This window comes from Aquarana catesbeiana, linkage group LG02, assembly GCF_042186555.1.
Source record: "Aquarana catesbeiana isolate 2022-GZ linkage group LG02, ASM4218655v1, whole genome shotgun sequence".
In the NCBI taxonomy this organism is placed as follows: domain Eukaryota; kingdom Metazoa; phylum Chordata; class Amphibia; order Anura; family Ranidae; genus Aquarana; species Aquarana catesbeiana.
In genome coordinates, this window is record NC_133325.1 from 551,950,931 (window position 1) to 551,976,461 (window position 25,531).

At 43.9% G+C, this 25,531-nt stretch overlaps 1 protein-coding gene across 1 annotated transcript in view; it reads right to left on the minus strand.

Moving 5' to 3' along the window:
* Nucleotides 1-407: 407 nt before the first annotated feature.
* Nucleotides 408-25,531, minus strand: part of MED20 (mediator complex subunit 20) — a 37,068-nt gene continuing 11,944 nt past the window's right edge. The window contains exons 2-4 of the mRNA XM_073615939.1: nt 17,432-17,586; nt 4,536-4,789; nt 408-1,057 (exon numbers count right to left, since the gene is read on the minus strand). Coding sequence (XP_073472040.1) covers nt 839-1,057; nt 4,536-4,789; nt 17,432-17,586 — 628 coding nt within the window. The 3' untranslated portion in view covers nt 408-838. The remainder of the gene's footprint in view (nt 1,058-4,535; nt 4,790-17,431; nt 17,587-25,531) is intronic.

Genomic DNA, 25,531 nt, shown 5'->3' on the forward strand with positions numbered 1-25,531 from the left:
CTTCAAACTGATTTCTGGGGTCCTTGTGGAGCACCCTTGAATCCTAGGCCTAGGCTGTACATGAAGTCTCGACTTTTGCTCAGATTAAGTTTTAGCCCTGCCACTTTCCATTCAACTGTCAAATGCCACAGCTTCAGTGGGTAGAAGAGTCTTTGGTATTTAACATTTCAATTACAGGAGCAGGGCTGAGAATCAATCTTGACATGGACAGAAACTGAGGCTTCATGTACAGCCAAAGGCCTAGGATACAAGGGATCTCCAGAGAGGAACAGGAATCAACTTGAAACTTTGCCTTGCTACTTGCAGCCACCACAAGGTGCCTGCACTTCGGTACTGTTGTAACATTAAAAACATTTTAGGGCCTGTAGGCGTGTAATTTCCGCAATAAAAAACACAAACAACAACAATTTAGGGGCGTTTACCTTCAATTTTAAGAAATCCTTGCTCAATTCCTGGAGAACACTATAGGTATCAGAAAAAGCACGAGACAGAACCTGAACTTAAAATGTCTATAAAGTACAAAGTCTCATAATTCAAATCAATGACAAATGACTATTTTTAAAAAGGTAGGATTTCTTGTTCATTGGTTTGATTTCTTGTTCATTGATTTGAGAACTAAGTGGTAATGAGGTTCTGAGTCAGTAACATCTTTTAAGAGACTTTATTTCAACTAACCTAACCAGGTGTCCTAGCTGGTCTTCCTAGGTCCCATACATTAGGTCATCAGTCTTAAGGAAAACATAATTTGCTGTTTAGCGCATATCCAAGAATTGCAGAGGAGCATGGAGTAACAGATTTGCCCACATTCCAGCATAGAAGATAGATGGCTGGGACCCTGTCATAGTCTCATGCCAGCCACTGTACCCTGCTGTTGCTTGCGGATCTTATTTAGAAGCTCCATGTACTGCATCATAGTGTCTCCAGGTGTGTAAAGTGCATCATGTTTGGCACTAAAAACCGGGGGACCAGATGGAGCATGACTGCCCATAAACATCTGCATAAATTCCATCATGAGGTTCCAGCAGTCACCTGGCACAGCACAGGGACAGTAATCCACCTGGGAAAAAAAACAAAAAAAATAGTAGATGGGTTATAGTTATGATCCTGTACTAGGTCTACTTAAATATGCAGTACATAATAGGATTTTAGAGATCACAGTAAAGACTTTTTCTTGGAGTTAAAGTGTTTGTTACCCTAAAAAAAAAAAAAAGGAATCCTGTTCCCTTAAAGCATGTTATACATCACAGTGCTTGTGCTGTGTAATTTGGCCCCCTGTATCACCTGCAATACCTGGCTGATCCTGCCAGTTTCTGTCCTCGCCCCTGTAAACTGACCACAGTTTGTCATGGCTGCTGAGCCCTGACAACATGGTCAGGTTACGTGCCTCCATCATCCGCAGCCCTGCTTGGTTGAACGTGATGGACTAATGTTTTTTCAACCTGACTAACTATTTAACTATGCTCTCTGCTCTCCTGTGTCCTTCTCCCCCCTCTCCTCCCTGCCTGTCAGCTCATACCAGTGGTCGCCCCCCCCCCTCTTCCTGCTGGTATCATAAGTTAGTGTTTGGTACTAAAATCCTCTCTGTTATAATAAATGATGTGCCCCACTGTATGCACTTTGTAAAAAATCCGCTAATACCTTTTATAGCGCCGCTTACGTGACCGGCCGTCTCTCTCCCCGTCCTCTCCTCCTCCTGGCTGACGTCAGCGGGGGTTTCTCGGCTCCGCCCGCTTTGCTGTCAGAACTGCAGAGAAGAGAGGCAGCTGGTCACACAAGCGCCGAGCTGCGCTATAAAATAAGGTATTTATCGGTGGATTTTTTACAAAACACGTACAGTGGGGCACAATTTAGGGATACATGATTTAGAGAAATTTGGGTTATACTGCTGCCTACAGGAAGATATGGACACTGGCAAACAAAAAACAATGTCCAGCCTGGTATAGTCCCTCCAACTCCCAGCATACCTTCATTTTGTAACAAAGCAGTGCCAAGAGCATCACATAAACACAGAAGGGGTTGATCTGTGTCCTATAGTAAACTCTGAGAACATGATTTTACAGTGAGTGCAAAAATACTATTTTCTTTCTTTTGGTGCATCTAAAAAGGGAAGTGTTATGATCTAACCAGAATTGAGTGGATATCCTAAATAAGGATAATTACCTCTACACACTACATTTCTGAATGCAACAAAAATATCTCCCTTATCCTAAAAGGAAATCTAATACATTGTTTACCGAGGGTTGTTGATACAGTTTATGAGTCAAATCTTGGTTTTCCATTTTCTGAATTATGTTGTCAAACTTATTTGAATTGGCCAAAAGTATAGAATCGTAGAGTATAGAATCGTAGAGAATCGTAGAGTATTTTTACATACAAGGGCATCACAGCTTCTTATTGCACAAGGAGATTTTCTAACTTTCTATAGTATCTGCATGTGAGTGGACCCACCATTTAAAGCTGGGGTCAGCAACCCGTCGATCGCGATCCACCTGTGGACCGCGTGCAGGTGACATGTGGATCACAAACAGATCCCTAGGTTGCCGACACTCCCCCTCAGAGCATGCTGGCGCACGCTCAACCACTCCCAGCCTGCAGAGATAGCCACACTCCTTGTATACGCGCAGCTTCGGGGTGAGGAAAGCCTCAGAAATAGCTCGGGAGGGTTCGGGGCTTATGACCGAACATGCCCAAGCTCTTCCACTGACTGTAGTGTGTGCCTCTGCCCCAGGCCCTCTCCCTCCGATCTATCCAATGCACTTGTGGGTGATATGTGAGGAGGGCCAGTGGGGATCAGAACATGCAGCTCTGCCATGACAGCTTCCCTGCGCCACTCTGCATAGGTAAAGAACTTTTGTGCCTTCCTGACCCCCAATACCCAGCCCTTTAACCTCCTAACCTACCTGCACCATGCCCTCCTGACCCCCCTGTACTCTGCCATCAGGAGCCCCTGCACCATACCCACCTGATACCCCTGTACTCTGCCCTCCTGATCCCCCAGTACCATGTCCTCCTAACCCCCCAGTACCGGGCCCTCTTAACCCCCCCCCCCCCCCGCACCATACCCTCCCTACCCCTATACACTGATCTTCATACTGCTGACCTATGTACACTTCTCTCCTACTGACCTTTGTACACTGCCCTCCCTACTACTGACATCTGTACACTGCCCTATGTATTACTGACCTCTGTACACTGCCCTACCTACTACTGACCTCTGTACACTGCCCAACATCCTATTGACCTCTGTACACTGCCCAACATCCTACTTACACTGGCCAGGAATCTGAGCAGATAGCCAGGCCTGAAACTAATCAAAGAAATCAGCCTGCAGTACCAGTTTTTCTGCTTTCATGATGAGCTCCAGCATCAGCCTTGTGGGGGTAACCAATTACTCCCCGGACATGAAAAAAAAATGTGAATAAAAGTGAATGCCGAATTTCTCACTGAAGCCAAATTTTAAAGGGCATGGCACCTGGCGATCTTTGATCTCTTCCACGTTTTCCGGATAGAGCTCCCCCTCTAAAGTACAATGCTTTTAAATATATTCCTAATTATTAGCATTGTGTATAAGGTACCTTGGTGCGATGTCTAGGTCCATTCTCCCTATATAAACACTACACGCATAGCAAAAACTGACAATCCCATGAGATGGTTAAAGGCCTAAAAGGGTCAGTAGAAAGTCAGTATAAGGTCTTTTCTACATTTGATTTTTTGCCCTGGTTATCTGCCAAAGGAATATCATGGGCCGTTTGGAGCACTGGAGCCATAAACCTTTGAAGAACAGGAAGTTGATCAGTTGAGTCCAGGAATGCTAGAGAGTTAGATCAGGATTCTATAATTCATTTTTTACAGTAAATGTAATCTTTTCAATAGTCCCAGAATGAGTTTTTTTCAGGACAAATGTTTTGCTCCCCGTCAGGGCCAGCACAGAAAGGGGCAATGAGCAGAAGACAATTAAAATTAATTTAAATTTCTAGTGTTCTTCTGGAGAATAACTGCGGTTCTAGTCTCTGAAATAACATATTATGCAAACATTGCTTAAATTAGTTTACACGATTAAATTGGCCACTTCTGCAGTTTTATGCTTCTATGGAAATTGCTAAATTTCAGATCATGTACACAAGGCATTCAGCATACATCATTTTATGTAGATGATTTGCTTACTACATCAGACAAATGTTCAGCTAAGCATCTGCTTTACATTCAAATACCATGTACTTCAGCGTAAGGGTGTATCAGTGCTTCAGCTTTCATCTCGTTCACCCCCAGAATACAAGCAGATGTAAGTGGACGTATTGCATGATGGTGTTTACAAATTCTGGATGCACATCTGTATTCAGTGATCTTGTGTGTGTACCCCTATCAGCTACTACAAAACAAGATTGTAGCTAAACTAGAAACATGTTTGACATTATAGTTACTAAATACAATTATTTAGCTTGGCAAACGAACGTCTTTGGAAGCATCCTTATTTGATGGCACATTTTGTCACAGAAAACAATGTCTTTCAATAGAAGAAATGCAGATGTCCTTACCTCCACAGATATTCCTCGGCCACTCTGTCCCATAGTGACTGTACCAATCTTGACAAGAAAATCACAATATTGGTAGCGTGTCCCCCTTGTCTCCATCTTGTTAGCCTTTGCATTTTGAAAGAATCCTTTTAATTTAATCATAAGTACGTCAAAGTTTTGGTCCGCAACCAAGCAGGGTCCATTCTCAAACAAAGCAAATGTACTGAGAGGATGTTCTGAACCATGCATAATGTAGAGGAGCTTCCCAGGTTGACCTAAAAGTGATAAAAAGAAAATCCCTGTGAGATAAAACCCAATACCCTGTGCCTGATGTACTAGTACTATACAATAGCCTGATGTCATATAAGTTTAATAAGTTAGGAAAGTACAGTAGATATAAAAAGCCTACACACTCCTGTTAAAATGCCAGATTTTTGAGATGTAAAAACATTAGACCAAAATAAATCACTTCTCCCCCCCAATCACTTTTTTGATAATTAATGTGACCTGTAATCTGTGCAATTCAATGAAAAAAAAAAAAAAAAGAAACGGTTTACTGGGGGAAAAATAAAATAATGTATATGCATAAAAGTGTACACACCCTCTTATAATTATAATATGACCTATAATCTATGCAATTCAAATAAAAGCAAACTGCAATCTTTAAAAGGGGGCAAAAAAAAAAAAAAACTTTTTGATACTAGGTGAAGTACCTTTTGATTTGATGACAGCATTCAGTCTTTTGGGGTAGGAGTCTATGAGCATGTCACGTTTTGCCTTGGGAATCTCTGTTCACTCTTCCTTGCAAAAGTGCTCCAATTCTGTCAGATTGTGAGGGCATCTCCTGTGTGTAGCTCTCTTCGGGTAACCCCACAGATTTTCAATTGGATTCAGGTCCAAGCTATGGCTGGGCCATTCCAAAACTTTGGTCATCTGGGGAAGCTATTTTTTGTTGATTTAGAGGTATGCTTTGGGTCGTTGTCATGCTGAAAGATGACATTCCTTTTCATCTTTTTAGCAGAGGCCTGAAGGTTTTGTTCCAAAAATTAACTGATATTTGGAACTGTTTATAAGTCCCTCCATCTTGACTAAAGCCCCAGTACCAGCTGAGAAAAAGCAGCCTCAAAGCATAATGCTGCCACCACCATGCTTCCTGTGGGTATGGCGTTTTTTGGTGATGCATGGTGTTGGTTTTGCGGCAAACATGCCCTTTGGAATTATGGCCAAAAAGTTCAGTCTTGGTGTCATCAGACCATAACATATTTTTCCACATGCTTTTGGCAGACTTGATGTAGGTTTTTGCAAAACGTAGCTGGGCTTGGATGTTTTTCTTAGTAAGAAAAGGCTTCTGTTGTGCCACACTACCCCACAGCCCAGACAAATGAAGAATACAGGAGATTGTTGTCACATGTGGTATTTTTTATTACAAGTACTTATATAGCGCCATCAATTTATACAGCCATTTACATATGTATTGTACATTCACATCAGTCCCTGCCCTCAAGTAGCTTACAATCTAAGGTCCCCGACTCAGATTCATACATACACATACTAGGGCCGATTTAGACAGGGGCCAATTAACCCCCAGTATGTCTTTGGACCATGGGAGGAAACTGGAGTAAGGATATGTGTGAGAAACTCAGGCTGTATGGGAATGAAGTCCTGTGCCCACCGTTGTGAGTGCTGGCTGGGAAGGGAGCTAGCCTATGCCCCAGGCAAAGGTAGAGAGTGACTAGGTGTCCTGGGAGCTGCACATTAGGTCAAGACCTGCTGTATGGTAGTGAGTGGCAGTCTCAGCCTGGACCCCCCACCAGGCCACGCCCCCAATGTGTTTCACTCTGCCCACTGGAGCTTACCCATAAGTAAGCTCCAGTGGGCGGGGTGAAATGCATTGGGGGAATGGCCTGGCTGAGGTCCAGGGTAAGACTGCCACTCATTGCCATACTTTCTCAACTCGCTGATAACCATCTTTACTTTGTTCCCCGCTATATCTAATGCCTTGAAAATTTTTTGCACCCTTCTCCTGACTGATACCTTCCAACAATAAAATCCCTTTGGTGCTTTGTAAGCTGTTTACGGACAATGGCTTTTGCTATAAGAGACAACCAAGTAAATGTCAGAAAAATCCCACTAGAACAGCTGAACTTTATGAACTTTGAGCTTAATCAAAGTCACTTTCATTGACGGGCAGGTGTGTACTGACTACTATTTAACATCAGTTTGAACGTGATTGTTTTTTCCTGAACATAGCCGCATTTCTAATTGATTTTTTTTTTAATTTATCCCACCCCCCCAATCAATTAATTTCAGTTACTTTTTTAAATTGGAGGAGGTTGCAGGTCAAATAAAGAGAGTCCATTCACACTTGTGCGACCTAAAAATCATGCAACTTGACAGCACTTTGATGCTTTGATGATAGTTACTAACGAATTCTAAATTTTCAGAACGATTTGAATTCTGTGTGAAGAATAGCTGGTTGTTAAAGCGGAGTTCCACCCAAAAGTGGAACTTCTGCTTTAAGCACTCCTCGCCCCCTTACATGCCACATTTGTCATGTCATTTTTTGGGGGGGAGTGGGTGACTAGTTTTGAGTGGGACTTCCTGTCCCACTTCCTACTTCAGACTATGGGTCGGCTAGGCCACTCTTCCTCTCCCCCTAGGCGGCCCCTCCCTCTCGCCAATCTTCTGGGACATGTCGCAGGTCCCAAAAGATTGCCTGTCCACCCGGAGAGGGCGGTGGGACTCGCGCATGCGCAGTGCGCGCCCGGCTGCGATGCCACAAGCCGTCACGGCCGGGTGCCCACAGTTTCAATGGAGGCACCACGGAGAGGAGGGGGGAGAGGAGCGAGGTTCCGTGTCTGTGGAGCTACACTTTTTGTAGCTGCCGACTCTTAATAAACGAAAAAAAGCCTGGAACTCCGCTTTAAGGAGCCAAAATTAAAGGATAAGTTCACTTTTTAAAAAACTAAATAAATGCACATTTATTTTGCAGGTAAAAAAAAAATGTGCATTTATTTATGTATTTATTTTTTGGAGCCTGTAAAGCACTGCACCAGCAATCAGCAGATCACTGGTGCCATGCAGGTCTCCAGCAGATTTGCCAGTGTATCTGCTTGCCGTACATCACATACGGGTAAGCAGATACAATCTGACAGGAAGCACAAATGAACTTCCAGGGCGCTGTGGTAATTCATTGAAAACTACAAGCCGACAGTCGCAAAGGCTGCTGGACCTTGTAGTTTTCCATGCGCAGAGCCCTGTCAACCAGTGACACAGCAGGGAGCTAGCGGGGAGGGAGAAGAACCTCTCTAGCTGTCACAGCGGGAATCAGGGAGCTGTGGAGGCCAGTCTGTTAGTAACATGTTACACCCTGAATATGGGTGTAACATAATGTGGGGTCCCCCCAAAATCCAAAGCGGACCCCTATCTGAACCTGCATGCAGCCTGCCATCTGCCTGCTTGGCCATGTGACAGCTCTTAAATAACTATGGGGCGGGGGCCACCCAGGGGTGGCACCGCCACCTTGTGACATCATTGACCAAGGGCCAGGGTTGCCAACCGCCAGTAAATTTACTGACAGTTTGTAAAAATAAATGATTTTTTTTACAACAGCCAGTAAATATCAGGGGCTGATAATTTCATGCTGTGTTGACATTTTAAGTGTAAATCAAGCAAATTACTTTGTTATAGGTATTGTCAGTGCTTCCATATCATGTTTATACTGTTCAAATATTCACTGTGTTAGTTTTCAATAGGAGTTCTGTAATTTCTCAGGTTGCCAGTAAAAAATGTGCTCCAACAGTAAATTTTCCATGTTTTGTCAGTAAAAAAATGCTGCGGGAGGTTGGCAACCCTGCCAAGAGCATGCTGGGTCACTGACATCACAAGGGGGTGGTGCCTTGAAGTGGTTAAAGAAGCCATGAATGTTAAAATATCGCAGATGACCCTGCACACCTTACAGGCGCACTTCTCGGTTAAATGGACCCTGAAGCATCTTAAATACTTAGGTCTCTCTCACACTTGCGGTTGAAGACATTTTTGCTGCCAACTTTTCCCAATTTCCAGCGCAAATTAGACGAGATCTAACCATATGGTCTTCCTGCTTACTTTTGTGGTTTGGCAGGAACAACGTGTTTAAGATGAATGTGCTTCTACGGCTCCTATACGTCTTTCAAACCCTTCCGATACAAATCTTGGGATCTTTTCTCAAACAGATTAAGAGTGAGTTTGAGAACTTCCTATGGGCTGGTAAAGCGCACAGGATTAACCAACAACTTCTGACCAGACCTAAATCACTGGGTGGCTTAGGTTTGCTGGACATATCATAAAGTGGCACATTTAGTCTGCATCTTTGCCTAAAACTTTGCCTAACCAGGGAGGTGATTCCACGCACCCTTTCGCAGTCATAGTGCATACTGGCCTATCCAATAAATTCAACACCCCTGAAGTACCTGGCCAAACGGGAACAGGACCTTTACACGACCTTTACTGATCAACAAGACTGAGCCATCTGTTTTATTCCTAATGCAGCAATCTCATGTAAGACCCAAGAGACAGGATACAAAATCCCGACAAGGTGGTACAGAATTCCCACTACCTTACATAAACTATTCCTACAAAGTTTGCCACTGTGCTGGAGATGTCAAAAAGAGGAGGGTTCCATGCTACAGGTTTTCTGGTTCTGTGCAGGTCTTAAAGGACGTTTAGATGCAAGTTAAATATTGTATCTTTATAATAAACATCCAAATGCCTGATGACGCCTCAGCTTACTTCCTTCAATTAATCTCTATGTTGTTAAAGCACTATAAGCGTTCTCTATTGATATAATTACTCAACACAGTGAAAGCATGTATTCTACTATTCTGGAAAAAAAAACAAAAAAAAAATTAAAAAAAACATTGCCCCCCCCCCCCATCAGCCTGTGGTTTTCTAAGATTAATTAAACTAAACTGATAGAGGAACTTGCGGCATCAACCAATCATAGGGTAGAGCGTTTCTGTGGTTCTTCTAGACTGAGTTTACCTGTTCACCTGAATATCCTGATATACTTGACTCCTAAGAATAATACAGTGAGACGACTCCAATGGCGATGCCAGAAACACTCTTGGAGACGCTTTTGATCAGCCGGACTTGGGCCATACACCCCAAAAACCCCTTTCCTCCCCAGAGGCAGCTCTAGGCCTTGTGGGGTGCTTATCTAATAGTTTTTTGAAACCATTGATGCCCCCCGTTGAGACCACCGCCTGTAGAAGGGAATTCCACATCCTTGCCGCTCTTACAGTAAAGATTTGGATTTTACCACCTCCACTATTCTAGCACCCTAAGGTGGCTGCCTTATGCCGATGCCAGCCCTGGGCATGTTTGCGGAGGAAACAATGCAGCCTTTTACAGGGCACTAGGCCATCTTTAACCACTTCCCTCCTGGCCTATAGCAAAATGGCAGCCGGGCAGGGGTTCCGTTATCCTGATTAGATGTCAAAGGACGTCTTTCACAATAATGTGTGGGGCGCGCAGCGTGGCAATCGGTGGTGCGGTGTGTCAGTCTGACACACCGCAACACCGATCTCGGTAAAGAGCCTCTCACGGAGGCTCTTTACCACATGATCAGCTGTGTCCAATCACATCCGATCACGGTATAAACATTAAGAGCCATGTATCGGCTTTTCCTCTATTGCGTCTGACAGACGCGACTAGAGGAGAACCTATTGGCTGCTCTCCTGTTGGGGGGGGTCTTCGCTGATTGATTATCAGTGCAGCCCCCCGAGGATGCCCACATAGGACCACCAGGGATGTCACCAGGACCACCAGGGACGCCCACCACTGATGACCACCAGGTATGCCACCCATGGCCACCAGGGATGCCAATCTGTGCCCACAAATAATGCCAATCTTTGCCCACAAATGATGCCAATCAGTGCCCATCAGTAATGCCTGCCAGTGCCTCCTCAGTGATTCCCAGTGCCATCTATCAGTGTCCATCAGTGCCAGCCATCAGTGCCACCTATCCATGCCCATCAGTGCCACCCATAAGTACCCATCAGTGTAACCTTTCAGTGCTCAGTGTCGCCTATCAGTGCCCATCAGTGCCATCTATGAGTGCCCATCAGTGCCGCCTATCAATGCCCATCACTGCTGCAAATCAGTGCCACCTATCAGTGCCATTTTCCTGCTTTTCAGCAGTGTATCAATTAAGCGGTTTCAGAATCCTTTCAATTTCAGCAGCTGCTCCTCAAAAACCAAGCGGTCAGGTTTCACCTTTCCACTTGGGGCAACACACTGGGCCCTGGGAGAGGAGATCCTTCTGGATTGGTAGTAACCAAGGGGGTTCTATAGCAAGTTCTTTGAGCATAGAGAACCACAGAAGTGGGCCAGCAGTGTGGTGCAATGAGAATCAGTGACGTGTTCTCTGTACGAAATGTTCTTAATACTGCTGGCAGTAGCACTGGTGGGGGAAAAGCATAGTATTTGTTGAAAGCGCAATTCTGTGCTAGTGCATCTACTCCAAGCGCACCATCTTCCCTTTTCAGGGAGAAGAAAGCCTGAACCTTTCTGCTTTCTTTTAAGGCAAATAAGTCCAACTGAGGTGTTCCCCACTTTTGCGTGATCCATTTGAACTCTTCCTGATTTAATACCCAGTCGCCTTCTCTTAACTTCTTTCTGCTGAGGAAATCTGCCACTTTGTTTAATTCCCCTTTTAAATGTACTGCTGACAAGGAAAGTATGTTTTTCTCTCCCCAATTTAGGATTTCCTCTGCTAAGGTCCACAGAGTTCCGCTCCTTGTTCCTCCCTGCTTGTCGATGTAGGCGATTACTGATGAATTGTCGGACATGACCTGCAAGTGATGACCGCTCGGTTCTTTCTGGAAGGATCGCAGTGCTAGAAGTACTGCCTTCAGCTCCTTCCAATTGGATGATCTCGTCATGTCTTCCTCTTTCCAAGTTCCCTATGTTACCCGGGAGCCTAGATGTGCTCCCCACCCTATACCGCTTGCGTCCGTAGTTATTATACAGGCGATTGGTAGGGCCCACATCCGTTCTCTGTTTAAATTTTCTGATCTCCTCCACCACCACAGGGATCTTTTTACCTGTGCTGGTATCAGAACCTGTGTGTCTAAGGACTCTTGTTTGCGTTCCCCATACTTTTAAGATGAACATCTGTAGGGGCCGAAAATGTAAACCCTCCCATTGTACTGCCGGGATTGCTAAGGTTAGTAATCCTAATGTTGACATTATTCGCCTCATTGAACATGGTTGATTGGCCTGTAATGCTTTCATCGCCTCTTGGAATTTTTGTATCTTCTCCCTGGGTAGAAACACTTTTTGTTGAGCTGAGTCTAGTATGTACCCCAAGTATAATATTTGGGGTTTGGGTTGGATTTTTCTCTGTTTACCATCCAACCTAGATTTTCTAGGAATGCCTGTGTGTACTTCAGGCTCTCTAGTAATTTCATGGGAGAGTTTGCAAAGAGGAGGAGATCGTCTAGATAGGCGATGATGGATATGCCCTTGACTCGAACTGTCGGCAGGGCCTCCGCCAGAATTTTTGTAAAAATTTGGGGCGAAGAGGAAAGTGTAGAGCCCGAAATTAAAGGTGCATGGTTTCCTTCTTTGTTCTTATTGCTAATCTTACAAATTTTTGGCAACTCTGATTTATCGGGATGTGCAAGTACGCATCCTTTAGATCCAGGGAAGCGATATAGCCGTTTGAAGGTAATAGAGACTTTACTGAATATATGGAGTCCATCCTGAATCTTTTGTAAATTATAGATAGGTTTAGAGGTTTGAGGTTAAGTATCGGCCTAACCTTTCCCGAGGGTTTTTGTACCCCAAATATGTGGGAGTAGAAGCCCTGACCTCTTTCTGCTATTGGTACTTTGGTAATGACTTTTTGTTTTCTGAGTTCTTGTATGGCTTTCATTAATTCTCTGGCCTTTTCTTTGTTTTTCAGGAGTTTGGTGATATAAAACCTATTTGGGGGTGATCTTGAGAACCCCAAGTGGTACCAGTTTCCTATTGTTCTCAATATGAACTGATTGGAGGATATCTTTTTCCATTGTGAGAGGAAGCCCCCAGTCTTCCCCCCACCATGACTGGTTTGTCATTGTTTGTTGCGGGCTTGTTCAGGAAGATGAAAAATTGCCCCTCCTTTGCCCTTTCCTCTATGTACCCAAGGTCTTTTTGTTTTTCGGCCTTGGGTGCTCTGAAGCGGGATCTTGTGTCTCCTCTTTGTCTCTTTTTATTTTGCTGTGGCTGTCCCCAGGCTGGTTTATGCTTCAGCAGAAATGCTTTTTTTCTTGTCCGCCGTGTGATCCAGCACTTTCTCCATTATTGCCTGTAGTAAAACCTCATGTACTGGAGAATTCTTCTTTTCCTGTTCCCCTAGGCTCTCATAAATTTGGTCATGTAGAGATAGGGGTTTCTTTTCTGTTTGCATTCCTAACGTAGTATAAATGGCCCCCAAGAGATTGTACACCTCTTCCAGCGACAGTTTGTACTGGGATGTCTTTCTGGAATCCCCTTCCAGAGCTTCTCCCTCCGATTCTTGGGAGCCGGAGGCTGCACTGTCTGGCTCTTCCTCAGCCACTTACCTGGAGACGACTGGAGGGCCTGCACTAGTGGATGGTAATACTTGCGTTTTTGGTAATGCTACCTGCTGTGTTGAAGGAGTAGCAGTCTGAAGCTGCGGGATCTGAAACCCTTCAAAAAAAGGTTATAAAAGATCCAAACATACTAGAAAGTTCTTTACTGATGCCGCTAGTTCACTGCCCTGCTCAGTGGCATGTTCCTGTACTAATTTGTTAATACATTCTCTACAGAGTGTTTTCCCCCAGGAGTCCCTAAATGTAGTCTTACAGGAGGGACACCTCCGTTTAGAACTATGAGGGGGTCTGGGTTTGTCTGTTTTGTTCTGAAAGATATAAAAAAAAACCTCACAGGCATTAAAGTATTACTTCACATCCCCCCTCTGCAGTAAACTGCAGGTGCAAAACCTTTTTCATGTGGGCTTGCCTCACCAGGGGCCCCATGAACTTCCCTCTGACCCCGGAGGGACTCTTTCCCTACCCCCTAGTCCCATGGGGGGGGGGGGTTCTGGCAAGGGGAGCTCCACCTAAGGCTCCCCTTACCTTACCGTGGCTGGAGCTGGCCTCAGCTGGAGCAGTCTGGTCCCTTCCTTCCACTTCCGACATACTGGTGCTGCTTGTGCTATCTCCACAGTAATTTCAGCCCCTCTCCAGCCCATGCCTGACTCCTTTCCAACGTCCCGCGGCTGGAACCAGAAGCGCCTGCCCCCTCTGCTGGACATGACCTCACCCGCCACCCAGCTTCTGTGCGGACCCAGAGCCTGGCATGGTCTCTGCACTGCTGTGCTTGACCTTTGCTGCTGCCGGTCCAGAACCTCTGACTGGGCCTGCACTTCCATCAGCCGCACTCGGTAGTGAAAACCGGAGCCCCCCCAACCTCCATCTGCTCTCAGGGATGCGGGGGTGGCGATTTTCACCATTTTACGTTTTACCTGGCCTGTCCAAAGAGCCTCTGCCCCCTTTCAGGACTTTCTGCCTGAGCCTCTCTGGCTCTTCTGGCTTGGTTCCAGGTGGTGTCTCCCCTCTGGAGGAAACACAAATAACCGAGGAGCCAGCGGGTGGGGGGGGTGGCGGGTGAAATTTAAAGAAAGCTGGCGCTGTGTTTCCTACAGAGGGGAAGAGCCAAGGTCTCCCAGGTGGCTGTCCTGAAAGATGATTAGGGGAAAGAAAAGAACACAAACGTCAGTTCCCTCCTACATCAAGTTATCTTGCTATATTAGTGTTAAAAAAACGCTCCCAATAAATACTGTTAGGTCTTATGCACTAACCAGCAACCACTATGAATATCTGCTACAGAGTGTCAAGGCCAACAACACTTCATTTTGGAGTATGAAACTTCCATGGTCCAAATAAGGAGGTAGGGGTGCTGCTTTGCCAAACATCATCTCCCACTGCCAGCAACTTGAAGGTCCCTAAAAGGATTTCTTGGGTTTTTCTTGCAAAGCAATTAACTCTTGCTTTGTAAACATAACTGTCAAAGTAATTATGATTACCTTGCAGAGACTCTGCCATAAAGAATATTTGGGAAATTACTATTGTTGTTAGGTCAAACTTTTTTATTTCAATTTTTCAGCCAATTAAGGCCATAGAAAAGTGACGGCAGAAAAAAGATAGTAGTGGTCCATCGAGTCTGCCCTTTTTTTGTTTGCTTTTTTTGTTAATTTTTTCATTAACTTTTTTGTCTCGGTATAGATCTATGTTTGTCCCTAGCATGTTTAAAGCCATTTACTGTTGACTCACTACCTCTGCTGGAAGTTTATTCCAAGCACCAACTACCCTTTCAGTAAAACAATACTTTCTAAAATTAGTTTTGAACTTTCCTCCAATTAGTTTGTGGTCATGTCCACGTGTTCTTGACTCTGGTTTCATATTGAAAAAACTGCCCTCCTGTAACTTTTTCACCCTCTTGATGTATTTAAAGGTTTCAATTGTCGCTCTTAATATGTTTTATCCCTCAGACCTTTCACCATTTTTGTTACCCGTCTCTGGACTTGTTCTATCTTATCAATATCTTTTTGTAAGTGAGGTCTCCAGAACTGGACACAGTATTCTAAATGGGATCTCAGTAAAGATCTATATAGGGGAATCAGAACCTCCTTCCTCCTGCTGGTTATCCCTCTAATGATGCATTCTAGATTTTTGAGTTTGTGTGAAAGTGAACTAGAAAAAACAAAGTGGTGATGCAATGCAAAAACTTAATAGCAATGCTTCATTTATAACAGCCTTTATCAAGCTTTTTTCCCCAAATGAACTTTTAAAACTGTTTTCAGTTCGTGGGGAACCCCTGCTAAAATCAATAAATTTGTGGTCAGTGGGAACAATGCTCCTTGTGTTGGTAGCCTCTGCAGCTCCTCCAGTGTTACCATGGGCCCCTTGGTTGCTTCTCAGATTAATGCTCTTCTTGCCCGGCCTGTCAGTTTAGGTGGATGGCCATGTCTTGGTAGGTTTGCAGTTGTGCCATATGCTTTCCATTTTTGGGTGATGGATTAAACAGTGCTCTATGAGATGTTCAAACCTTGGGATATTGGGATATTTTTTTATAACCTAACCCTGCTTTAAACTTCTCCACAACTTTATCCCTGACCTGTCTTGTTTGTTCCTTGGTCTTCATGGTGCCGTTTGTTCACTAAGGTTCTCTAACAAACCTCTGGAGGGACAGAACAGCTGTATTTATACTGAGATTAAAATTACATATTTACTAACTAGGTGACTTCTGAAAGCAATTGGTTCCACTAGATTTTGGTTAGGGGTATCAGAGTAAAGGGGGCTGAAAACAAATGCATGCCACACTTTTCTGATATTTATTTGTAAAAAAAATGGAAAACCATTTATCCTTTTCCTTCCATTTCACAATTATGTGCCACTTTGTGTTGTCTATCACATAAAATACATTTACGTTTTTGGTTGTAACATGACAAAATGTGGAAAATGTCAAGGGGTATGAATACTTTTTCAAGGCACTGTAACTGGAGCGTTGTAGACTAAGGCTGGCCAAACATGGTCGAATTTCGAAAGAATTTTCTTTTGAAAATCAGAAATTTTGTGCGGTTTGTGATCCGATGGTGCCACCATTGATTTCGAAATTCGACCAATCAAGCCTTCAATTTCACCTCATGTTGCTACAGAAAAGAATTTTTGTGACTTGGAATCTTCTTATCTTTCCGGGAATTTTCTTTTCTTGCACATGCGCTTTTCTTTTTCTATTACATTTCTCGCACGATTCTCCCATCATTGATTGATTGTAAAGTGATTGCAAGTGATTGTAAAGTTAGAAGGTTTTTTTATCTTAATGCAGTCCATGCATTAGGATAAAAAGCCTTCTGTGTGCAGCAGCCCCCCTCATACTTACCTGAGCCCCCTCTAGTCCCAGCGATGTTGCACAAGACATTCGGCTGGCCGGGACTCCCCTCCTCATTGGCTGAGACAGCAGAGCAGAGCCATTGGCTCCTGCTGCTGTCAAAGTAAGTCAGCCAATCAGGAGAGAAAGGGGGCGGGGCCAGGTCGCGGCTCCGTGTCTGAATGGACACAGGGGGCTATGACTCGGGTGCTCCCATAGCAAGCTGCTTGCTGTGCGGGCACTCAACAGGAGGGAGGGGCCAGGAGCACTGAAGAGGGACCTGAGAAGAAGAAGATCTGGGCTGCTCTGTGCAAAGCCACTGCACAGAGCAGGGAAGTATAACATGTTTGTTATTTTTAAGGAAAAAAAATTTCACAAGACTTTACAATCATTTTAAATGTGCCAAATTACTATGGGTTACTTGCAGCGATGTGCAGGTCACCCCAGGGACTTATATTGTTTATTTACAACTGATATTTTTACTGAGCACTGGGAGTAAAGCTTTCAATATACTCCCAGAGCTTTGCCAGAAGCAATGCTGCTTTCTCATCTCTGACTGCCCATCCCCTCTGCTGTCCATTTAGAGAAGCATTTGTATTTTGTGAAACTATGAGACTGGGCAGAGGAAGGGGAGGGCCAGAGAGGCTCGGACAGAGTGGCTGCAGGAGCTGAGACCAGAAGGTCCAGTATCAGAATGTCAGAAGTAAACAAAAATGTAAATTGTAAATTAAAGAGATAAGTCCACAGGGTAGCATGCAACTAATTCTAATCCAGCACATTTTAGAAAATGACTGAAATCCTGAAGTTCAGCTTAAATTATATGCATAGTACTTCGCTTCAACTTGCAGATGAGCAGCGTCCACTAAAAAAAATGGAAACAGGTATACTATGTCCTAAATTTTACGCTTCTCACACAGTACATATTTACCCACATCTGTAATCAAGCCAAGGCAAGTTAATCTAAAGCACAGATAACATTACTGAGCACCTTTCTGTACCTGTCGTTCCGACATTGGCCCCTGCAGTGTGATATGTTTCACAGTCCACATAGAATGTTCCTTGCTTCTCTGCTCCCATCTGCTCCAGCCTGCGAGTAAGAAGTTCCACAGTCTGCTGCACACTCTTCCCTTCTGCTAAAGGAACTTGAGTTACACTGCGAGAAAACAAGTATCTGGTTTTTGGAATGTTATCATTTAGAAGCATTACAAACTGCTTTAGTACAAGAAAAATGCACAATTTATTTTTCCTGACTGTAAATATCACAAGAATATTAAACATGAGTAAAGAGAATGTGAAATTTTTGCTAAATTTGAGAAAAAGCTGCTAGACCATCAGGTATAACCACTCCCATCACGACTGAGTTTTGCAGTAGTAGAAGTGATCATAAGATGGGGGGGGGGGGGTGGACTTGTTTCCTATACAGAAATTCAAGAAAAGTATTTTATGGTCAAAAAGTAAAACAGGTTTTCTTCATCATTCATTAAAGTGATATTAAAGGCTGTTTTTTAAATAACAAACATGTTGTACTTGCCTGCTCTGTGCAGTGGATTTGCACAGAGCAGCCCCAATCCTTCTCTTCTCAGGTCCCCCATCGGCGCTCTTGGCCCCTCCCTCCAGCTGAGTGCCCCCCATAGCAAGCAGCTTGCTATGGGAGCTCCCGAGCTACTGCTCCGTCTGTCCAGACACAAAATGCAGCTCGGCCCCGCCCTCACTCTCTCTTCATTGGCTCACTGGCTGTGGATTGACAGTAGTGGGAGCCAATGGCTCCCACTGCCAATGAGGAGGCAGAGACTTCAGAGAGCCTCTGCTCTTGTGCACATAGCTGGATCGAGATGGGGCTCAGGTAATTATTAGGAGGGCTGCAGCACACAGAAGGTTTTTACCTTCACGCATAGAATGCACAAAGTTAAAAACCTTGAGCCTTTACAACCACTTTTAATTAATAATTATGTTACCAAAACTAGTGTGTGCTGTGAATTGCCTCCTGTATTGCTCCTGTTTCTTCTTGTTACTGTTTCTAAACAGTTACATTCCTAGAATGCTGGGATTGCTAACTGTAATGCCCCGTACACACGGTCGGACTTTGTTCGGACATTCCGACAACAAAATCCTAGGATTTTTTCCGACGTATGTTGGCTCAAACTTGTCTTGCATACACACGGTCACACAAAGTTGTCGGAAAATCCGATCGTTCTAAACGCGGTGACGTAAAACACGTACATCGGGACTATAAACGGGGCAGTGGCCAATAGCTTTCATCTCTTTATTTATTCTGAGCATGCGTGGCACTTTGTGCGTCGGATTTGTGTACACACGATCGGAATTTCCGACAACGGATTTTGTTGTCGGAAAATTTTATATCCTGCTCTCAAACTTTGTGTGTCGGAAAATCCGATGGAAAATGTGTGATGGAGCCCACACACAGTCGGAATTATCGACAACAAGGTCCTATCACACATTTTCTGTTGGAAAATCCGACCGTGTGTACGGGGCATAACACTTGCTTGTTTCCTCAACCAAACTGTCATTTTGACTGGTGTCATACCTTATTACATGTGCAGCACCATGGCCGTTGCAGATCAAACAGAAGCATCTTCCTTGGCTGTAAAGGATAGGAAGGTTTAATTCCTCTTTAAACCTGTCAGCAGATTGGTCTCTAAAAACTCAGCAGAGCTTAAAAATGGAGAGCAACTGAGCATGTGCAGAGCAGGATGAGACAGTGTAATATTGGATTTTAACCACTAGCCGAGCAGCCGCTGCAGTTATACTGTGGCACATGGGCGCGGCTGTGCAAATCGCTGTACGTATACGTCGGCTCTTTAAGACGCTATTGCAGGCGATCGCTCATGACAGAACGAGAACAGGGATGTGTGTGGTTCAGTCAGGGGAGAGGAGACAGATCGTGTGTTCCTACTAAGTAGGAACAACGATCTGTCTCCTCCTCTAGTCACTCCCGTCCCCCCACAGTTAGAACACACAGTGAGGGAACACAATTAACCCCTTACTCACCCCCTAGTGTTAAGCCCTTCCCTGCCAGTGACATTTATACAGTAATCAGTGGCTATTTTTTCCGCTGATCGCTGTATAAATGTCAATGGTCCCAAAAAAGTGTCAAAAGTGTCCGATCTGTCCGCCGCAATGTCACAGTCCCGATAAAAACTGCAGATCGCTGCCATTACTAGTAAAAAAAATATATAAATAAAAAAATGACATAGATCTATCCCCTATTTTGTAGATGTTATAACTTGTTTGCAAATCAATCAATATACACTTATTGTGATTTTTTCACCAAAAATATGTAGAAGAATACACATCGCCCTAAACTGATGAAGAAATTTGGGGTTGGTTTTCGGATATTTATTATAGCAAAAAGTACAAAACATTGTGTTTTTTTCAAAATTGACAAATTGACACTGTTTTTTTGTTTATAGCGCAAAAAATAAAAACCGCAGAGGTGAACAAATACCACCAAAAGAAAGCTCTACTTGTGGGGAAAAAAGGACGTACATTTTGTTTGGGTACAGCGTCTCATGACCGTGCAATTGTCAGCTAAAGCAACGCAGTGCCGTATTACAAAAAATGGCCTGGTCAGGAAGGGGGCAATTTCTTCCGGGGCTGAAGTGGTTAAATAGTATAGACACTTATTTTTAATGTTTTACATAGATATAAATGCAAAAGGGGCCATACTAAGTTTTCTGACTAAAGTTCCCCCTTTCACACAGGAGACCCCTTTCCCCTTAAGCCTACTGGCTAATCGAAAAAAAAATAAATAAATAAAAAAATAAGCCATCTATGGGAAGCCCTGGAAATGGATGATAGTCAGCGCTCAATGGATTAATGTAAGAAAATAACTGTCAAGTCAATGGGACCCGGAGGTGTTGAAAAGAAAACAAAAAAAGTAATCCTTCATTGCATTTTAAAACGTTGTAATAAAGTACCAGTAAAATTAATAAATGAACAGAGCTTACAATACCACTGAAGGTCACCGGGGCAGTGAGGAGCCAACGACATCCAAAAGGTGCCAGCAGTGGGGCACAGAGGAGGCCAGTAACCATGCTATCACAGGGGAAATCCCTAAGGGGTTTGGAGTCCACTTGCATATCCCCACAATTATTCTCGGTGACTTTAACATCCCAGTTAAAGTGGAGTTCCACCCACTTTTACAACTCTTCAGCATCCCTCACTAAACTGTGCACTGTAAACGAATTGGATATTTTTAAATTTTTTTTCTCAGCACCTACTGTATAACTGCTGTATTTATTTTTCACTTCCTCCTCCCTGGCCGCGGCCCTTCGCATCATTTCCTGTTTGCAATGCCTTCTGGGAAGGGGTGGCAACTTCCTCTGACACTGCCGTTGCTATGGAAACCTGACCTGAAACCTATTACACTGCTTGTGCTGCACTGAGCATGTGCGAGATCTGGAAGGATGAGATCCAGGAAGAAATACAGTCTGGCTTCAGATGCCCACACTTAAGATGGCCACGGCCTGCTGTAAGTTTATAAAATAACAAACTACTGCTATAAACTAACAAAACAGACCTTAGTTTACAGACTAACTTTACTAGAATACATTAAGCTTGTGTATTATAGGGGTATTTTTATTTATAAAGTATAATTTCGGCCGGAACACCACTTTAACATTTAACACTATTGCTTCTAAACTTCTCAGTCTAACCTCATCTCTTGACCTGAAGCAATGGATATAGGCTCCTACTCACTCCAATGGCAACACCCTTGACCTTGTCTTTTCCTATCTGTGGACTCCGTGCAACCTTTCCAACAATCCTCTCCCACTCTCCACCACCAACTTATTAGTTTTGCTCTCTCCCTGTCTTCCACCTTCTCTCCCTCCAACCACCTAACAGTTACCCGTAGAAACCTTTGCCACCTTAACCCTTCTCTTCTCTACTCTGCTACTGATCACCTCTATGGCAAAATCTCACCCGTCCTGCCCCAACCTAGCCACTACACGCAGAATCAGGCCCGACCGCTGACACCAGAAGTCTCAGAAAACTGTGGCTAAGACTAAGTTCCAGGAAGACTTCAAACAATATAAATTTGCCCTCCTAAAATACTATTACTGCCTCCACACTGCCAAACAGACCTATTTGATCAAACTCATTAACAGCTTCTCATCCAGTCCACGTCAACATTTCTCTACCTTTAACACTCTACTCTGTCCTCCACTCTCTAATTCACTCACTTCCTAGGAGATCGCCAATCACTTCAAAAATAAGACTGATGCAATTCATAAGGAGATCTCCATTGCGCAGAAACCTCCCCCCACTCAACACCCCATATCCACATGTACAATCATTACTTCCCTCATTCAACCATGCTAGTATTAATGAGGTTGCTAAACTTTTGTTTAACACCCATCTAACCACCTGCCCCCTGGATCCTGCTTCCTTGAAAATGCTACACTCACCCTCTGACTCTATTCTACACTCTCTAACTCACATTTTCAACCTCTCCCTCTCTTGTGGCATCTTCCCAAACTCTCTAAAACATGCTCTAGTCATCCCCATACTTAAAAAGCCCTCACTGGCCCCCATCAATCTTAACAACCTACGCCCCATCTCCTTACTCGCCTTCTACTCCAAACTTCTTGAAAAACTACAACCGACTGAGCGACCAACTGACCATGAACGAACTTCTTGATCCCCTTCAGTCCGAGTTTTGCCCTCAACACTCTACGGAAACTGCTGTCCTTAAACTCACAAATGACCTACTTATGACTAAAACCAATGGACACTATTCTGTACTACTTCTCCTGGACCTCTCTGCTTGCCTCAGTGGACCACCCCCTCCTCCTCAAAAAACTCCACTCCTTTGGCCCCCGCGACTGTACTCTTCGCTGGTTCTCATCCTACCTATCCCACCGCTCCTTCAGTGTCACTTACAACTCTACTTCCTCCCCCCACTCTTCCTTTCTCCGTCGGGGTTCCGCAAGGTTCTGTTCTTGGACCTCTCCTTTTCTCAATCTACATCACCTCCCTTGGTCAGTTGATTGCCTCCCATGGCTTTCAATATCATCTCTACGCTGACGATACCCAAATCTATCTCTCCACCTGTCTCCTCACGCATAACCAACTTGCTAAACAGACATATCAACCTATCCAAAACTGAGCTCATGATCTTCCCTCCCCCACGTGCCACTTCTCCTGATTTCTCTGCCAATATCAACGGCTCAACTATCAACTTGTCGCCACACGCCAAGGTCCTAGGTGTAATCCTGGACTCTGAACAAACCTTTCGACCTCATATCCTATCGCTATCCAAAATTTTCTGCCTCAGCCGCTGCAACATCTCCAAGATACACCCCTTCCTAACCAGTGCCACCACAAAGCTTCTAATCCACTCCCTGGTCATCGTTCGCCTCGACTACTGCAACTCCCTCCTCATTGGCTTACCGCTAAATAGGCTATCCTAACTTCAGTCCATTGTGAACGCTGCTGCAAGGCTCATCCATCTTACAAACCGCTCAGCGTCTGCTATACCACTCTGCCAATCGCTTCATTGGCTGCGACTCAACCAACTAATTAAATTCAAGATACTAACAATAACTTACAAAGCCATCCACAACCTGGTCCCCAGCTACATCACTAACCTAATCGTTCTCTTCGCTCCTCCCAAGACCTCCTGCTCTCTAACTCCCTTGTCACCTCATCCCATGCTCACCTTCAGGACTTCTCCAGAGTCTCTCCCATCCTCTGGAATGCTCTACTCCAATTTGTCCGACTTTCTCCTACTTTGTCCACTTTCCGATGATTCCTGAAAACTCATCTCTTCAGAGAAGCCTATCTGGCTCCCACCTAACTGCACATTTATTTTCTCCATCAGCACATCCCCACAGTTATTATCTCTTGACCTTCCCCCTTAGATTGTAAGCTCTAAGGAGCAGGGCCCTCTGCTTCCTACTGTATTAAAGTGTATTGTATTTGTACCGTCTACCCTCAAGTTGTAAAGCGCTGCGTAAACTGTTGGCGCTATATAAATCCTGCATAATAATAATAATAATATTACATTTCCAGATGTCTTTTGTCAGCTGCATTGGGTAGAGTTGATTATATATCAATTGATTTGAATTCCCTGCTATGATCCATGGTTTAGCTTGAGGATTTTTTCTTTTTGCTTTGTCACTATATCAGCAGCCCTGGGGTGGCCTTACTCACACACTTCAATCTGATTGTTCAATCCTTGTACAGATGTTGCCAAAAGTTTTATTTTATATAAATCCTTTATTTTCACAGAAACAGCATTACAATTACACAGAACAGTACACAACCATGACATAACATTCAATATGAGCCAAGTAAATCACGTGGTTAACAAGACTTGTCTATTGAAATACGTCTGTGTGGTAGTAACATTCAATTATATGATGTTATATTGAATCTATGCCGTGACCATCAGCGAGCAACATAGTTTCTCAGTTTTCTATCATGTTTTTAAACCAAGTAGAGCCCTGGTTAAGTCCAGGAGGTAGAAAGCGGAAAGAAGGTAGAAATGGAAGATGGGAAGAGAAGAAGAGGAGTAAGAAAAAAAAAAAACACAAAACAATAAGAAGGGTGGGTGGGGGGTTTAAGAGACATGAAAGAAGGGGAAAAATGGGAAATGATCCAGTCGCCCCTTATGGCATGTTGGAAGAGCTCTCTGGGACAGGTCAGGGGAGAAACTCCTTCTGAGAGACTAGGGGGGACTGTTCCTTAGAAATGAAATAAGGGGTCCATACTTTCCAATATTTCTCATCTTGCTCTTTCAGCACCATGGTAAGGTTCTCCATTTGTTGAATTTCTGTTATTCTGGTTAGCCAGTGTGTTCTGGTTGGAGGGGTGGTGCTCTTCCACATTGCCGGAATACATGCCTTCGCTGCAGTTAAGAGATGTTTTCAGAGTGGGTTTTTGTATTTTTTAATGGATAGAGGGGTATCATGTGTAGCACTAACTCACAGTGGAGCTGCTGGTTTAAAGCGGGCTGTTGCCGTCACCTTCGTTACCTCAATTTCACCAGAACCAGGTCTAGGGTCCCGTTGAGTTTAGTCCCAGACAGTGTAGACACCAGACACTTGAGTATCTTTTCCAATGCTTTAATAAAGAGTAACTGAAGGAAGTAGCAGGAAAGAGGTAGAAGAAGAGTTGCAGGGAAGTTCAAATACCTTTTCTTGATGTAGTATTATTAATTGGAATCTTGTAGATGAATGTACTCTCCTTTAGAGTTAAATCTTGGCCCGCCCGGATAGGTTTCTCTCACTAACCTAGCAACCGGCACGCAGCACGAACAAAAGTCTCTGCCACAGACTTGAATGGAATAGAAACCCGTACGATCCTCTGCCACAGGATATAATGGTTTGCGATGAACAGCAAACGAACACAGCACTAGAACCTTTAAGCCGACCCGGCAGTACTATGCGGTAGGTTAAAGACAAAGAAGGCCTTTGCGCTACTAAGATGTGTTCAGAATAATCCCCTAATTAATAGAAAGAGGGGAACCCTCGTAAACTAGGAAATTTTGTAAATAAACAAATAACCTGAGTGCGTACCGTACACCAAAGTGCAATCAAACAAAGTGAAAAAAGCTGTCTGCAGCAGGATCTGACAGTGTTCACATTCCACTCATAAGTACATAAAATCATATAGTGATTCTGGGCTACAGCAATAATAAAGTGCAAAAGGTGCCCAATGAATAGAGTAAATAAATAATGTGTAAATAATGCGTAATAAGTTGGGATAATAATAAAGTGCAAAAGTGGTTAGTCCATAAGTTGGTGTAACAATCCAGGGGCATTAGATTCAATGTGGTGATAGTCTCTTAATTCAGCATTTATCAGTAAATTTTTTTTTTAGTAAATGTCCCAAAAAAGGTTTTCTCAAAAATGCGTTTAAATAAATTACACAGCAAAAAGGCGAGAAGTATATAATCCCATAAATGAGCTCACAGAACCCTCACCTTGATATCTTGAAATATCAGCATAAGGTAATGTACAGGAATCTATTCCAACTTCCACCACCAGGGGGTCCTCCGTTCCACTTAGTGTATAACCTGAATGGATACTTCACATCCGCGTCCTCATACGATCTTGTACCCGCAGAAAGGG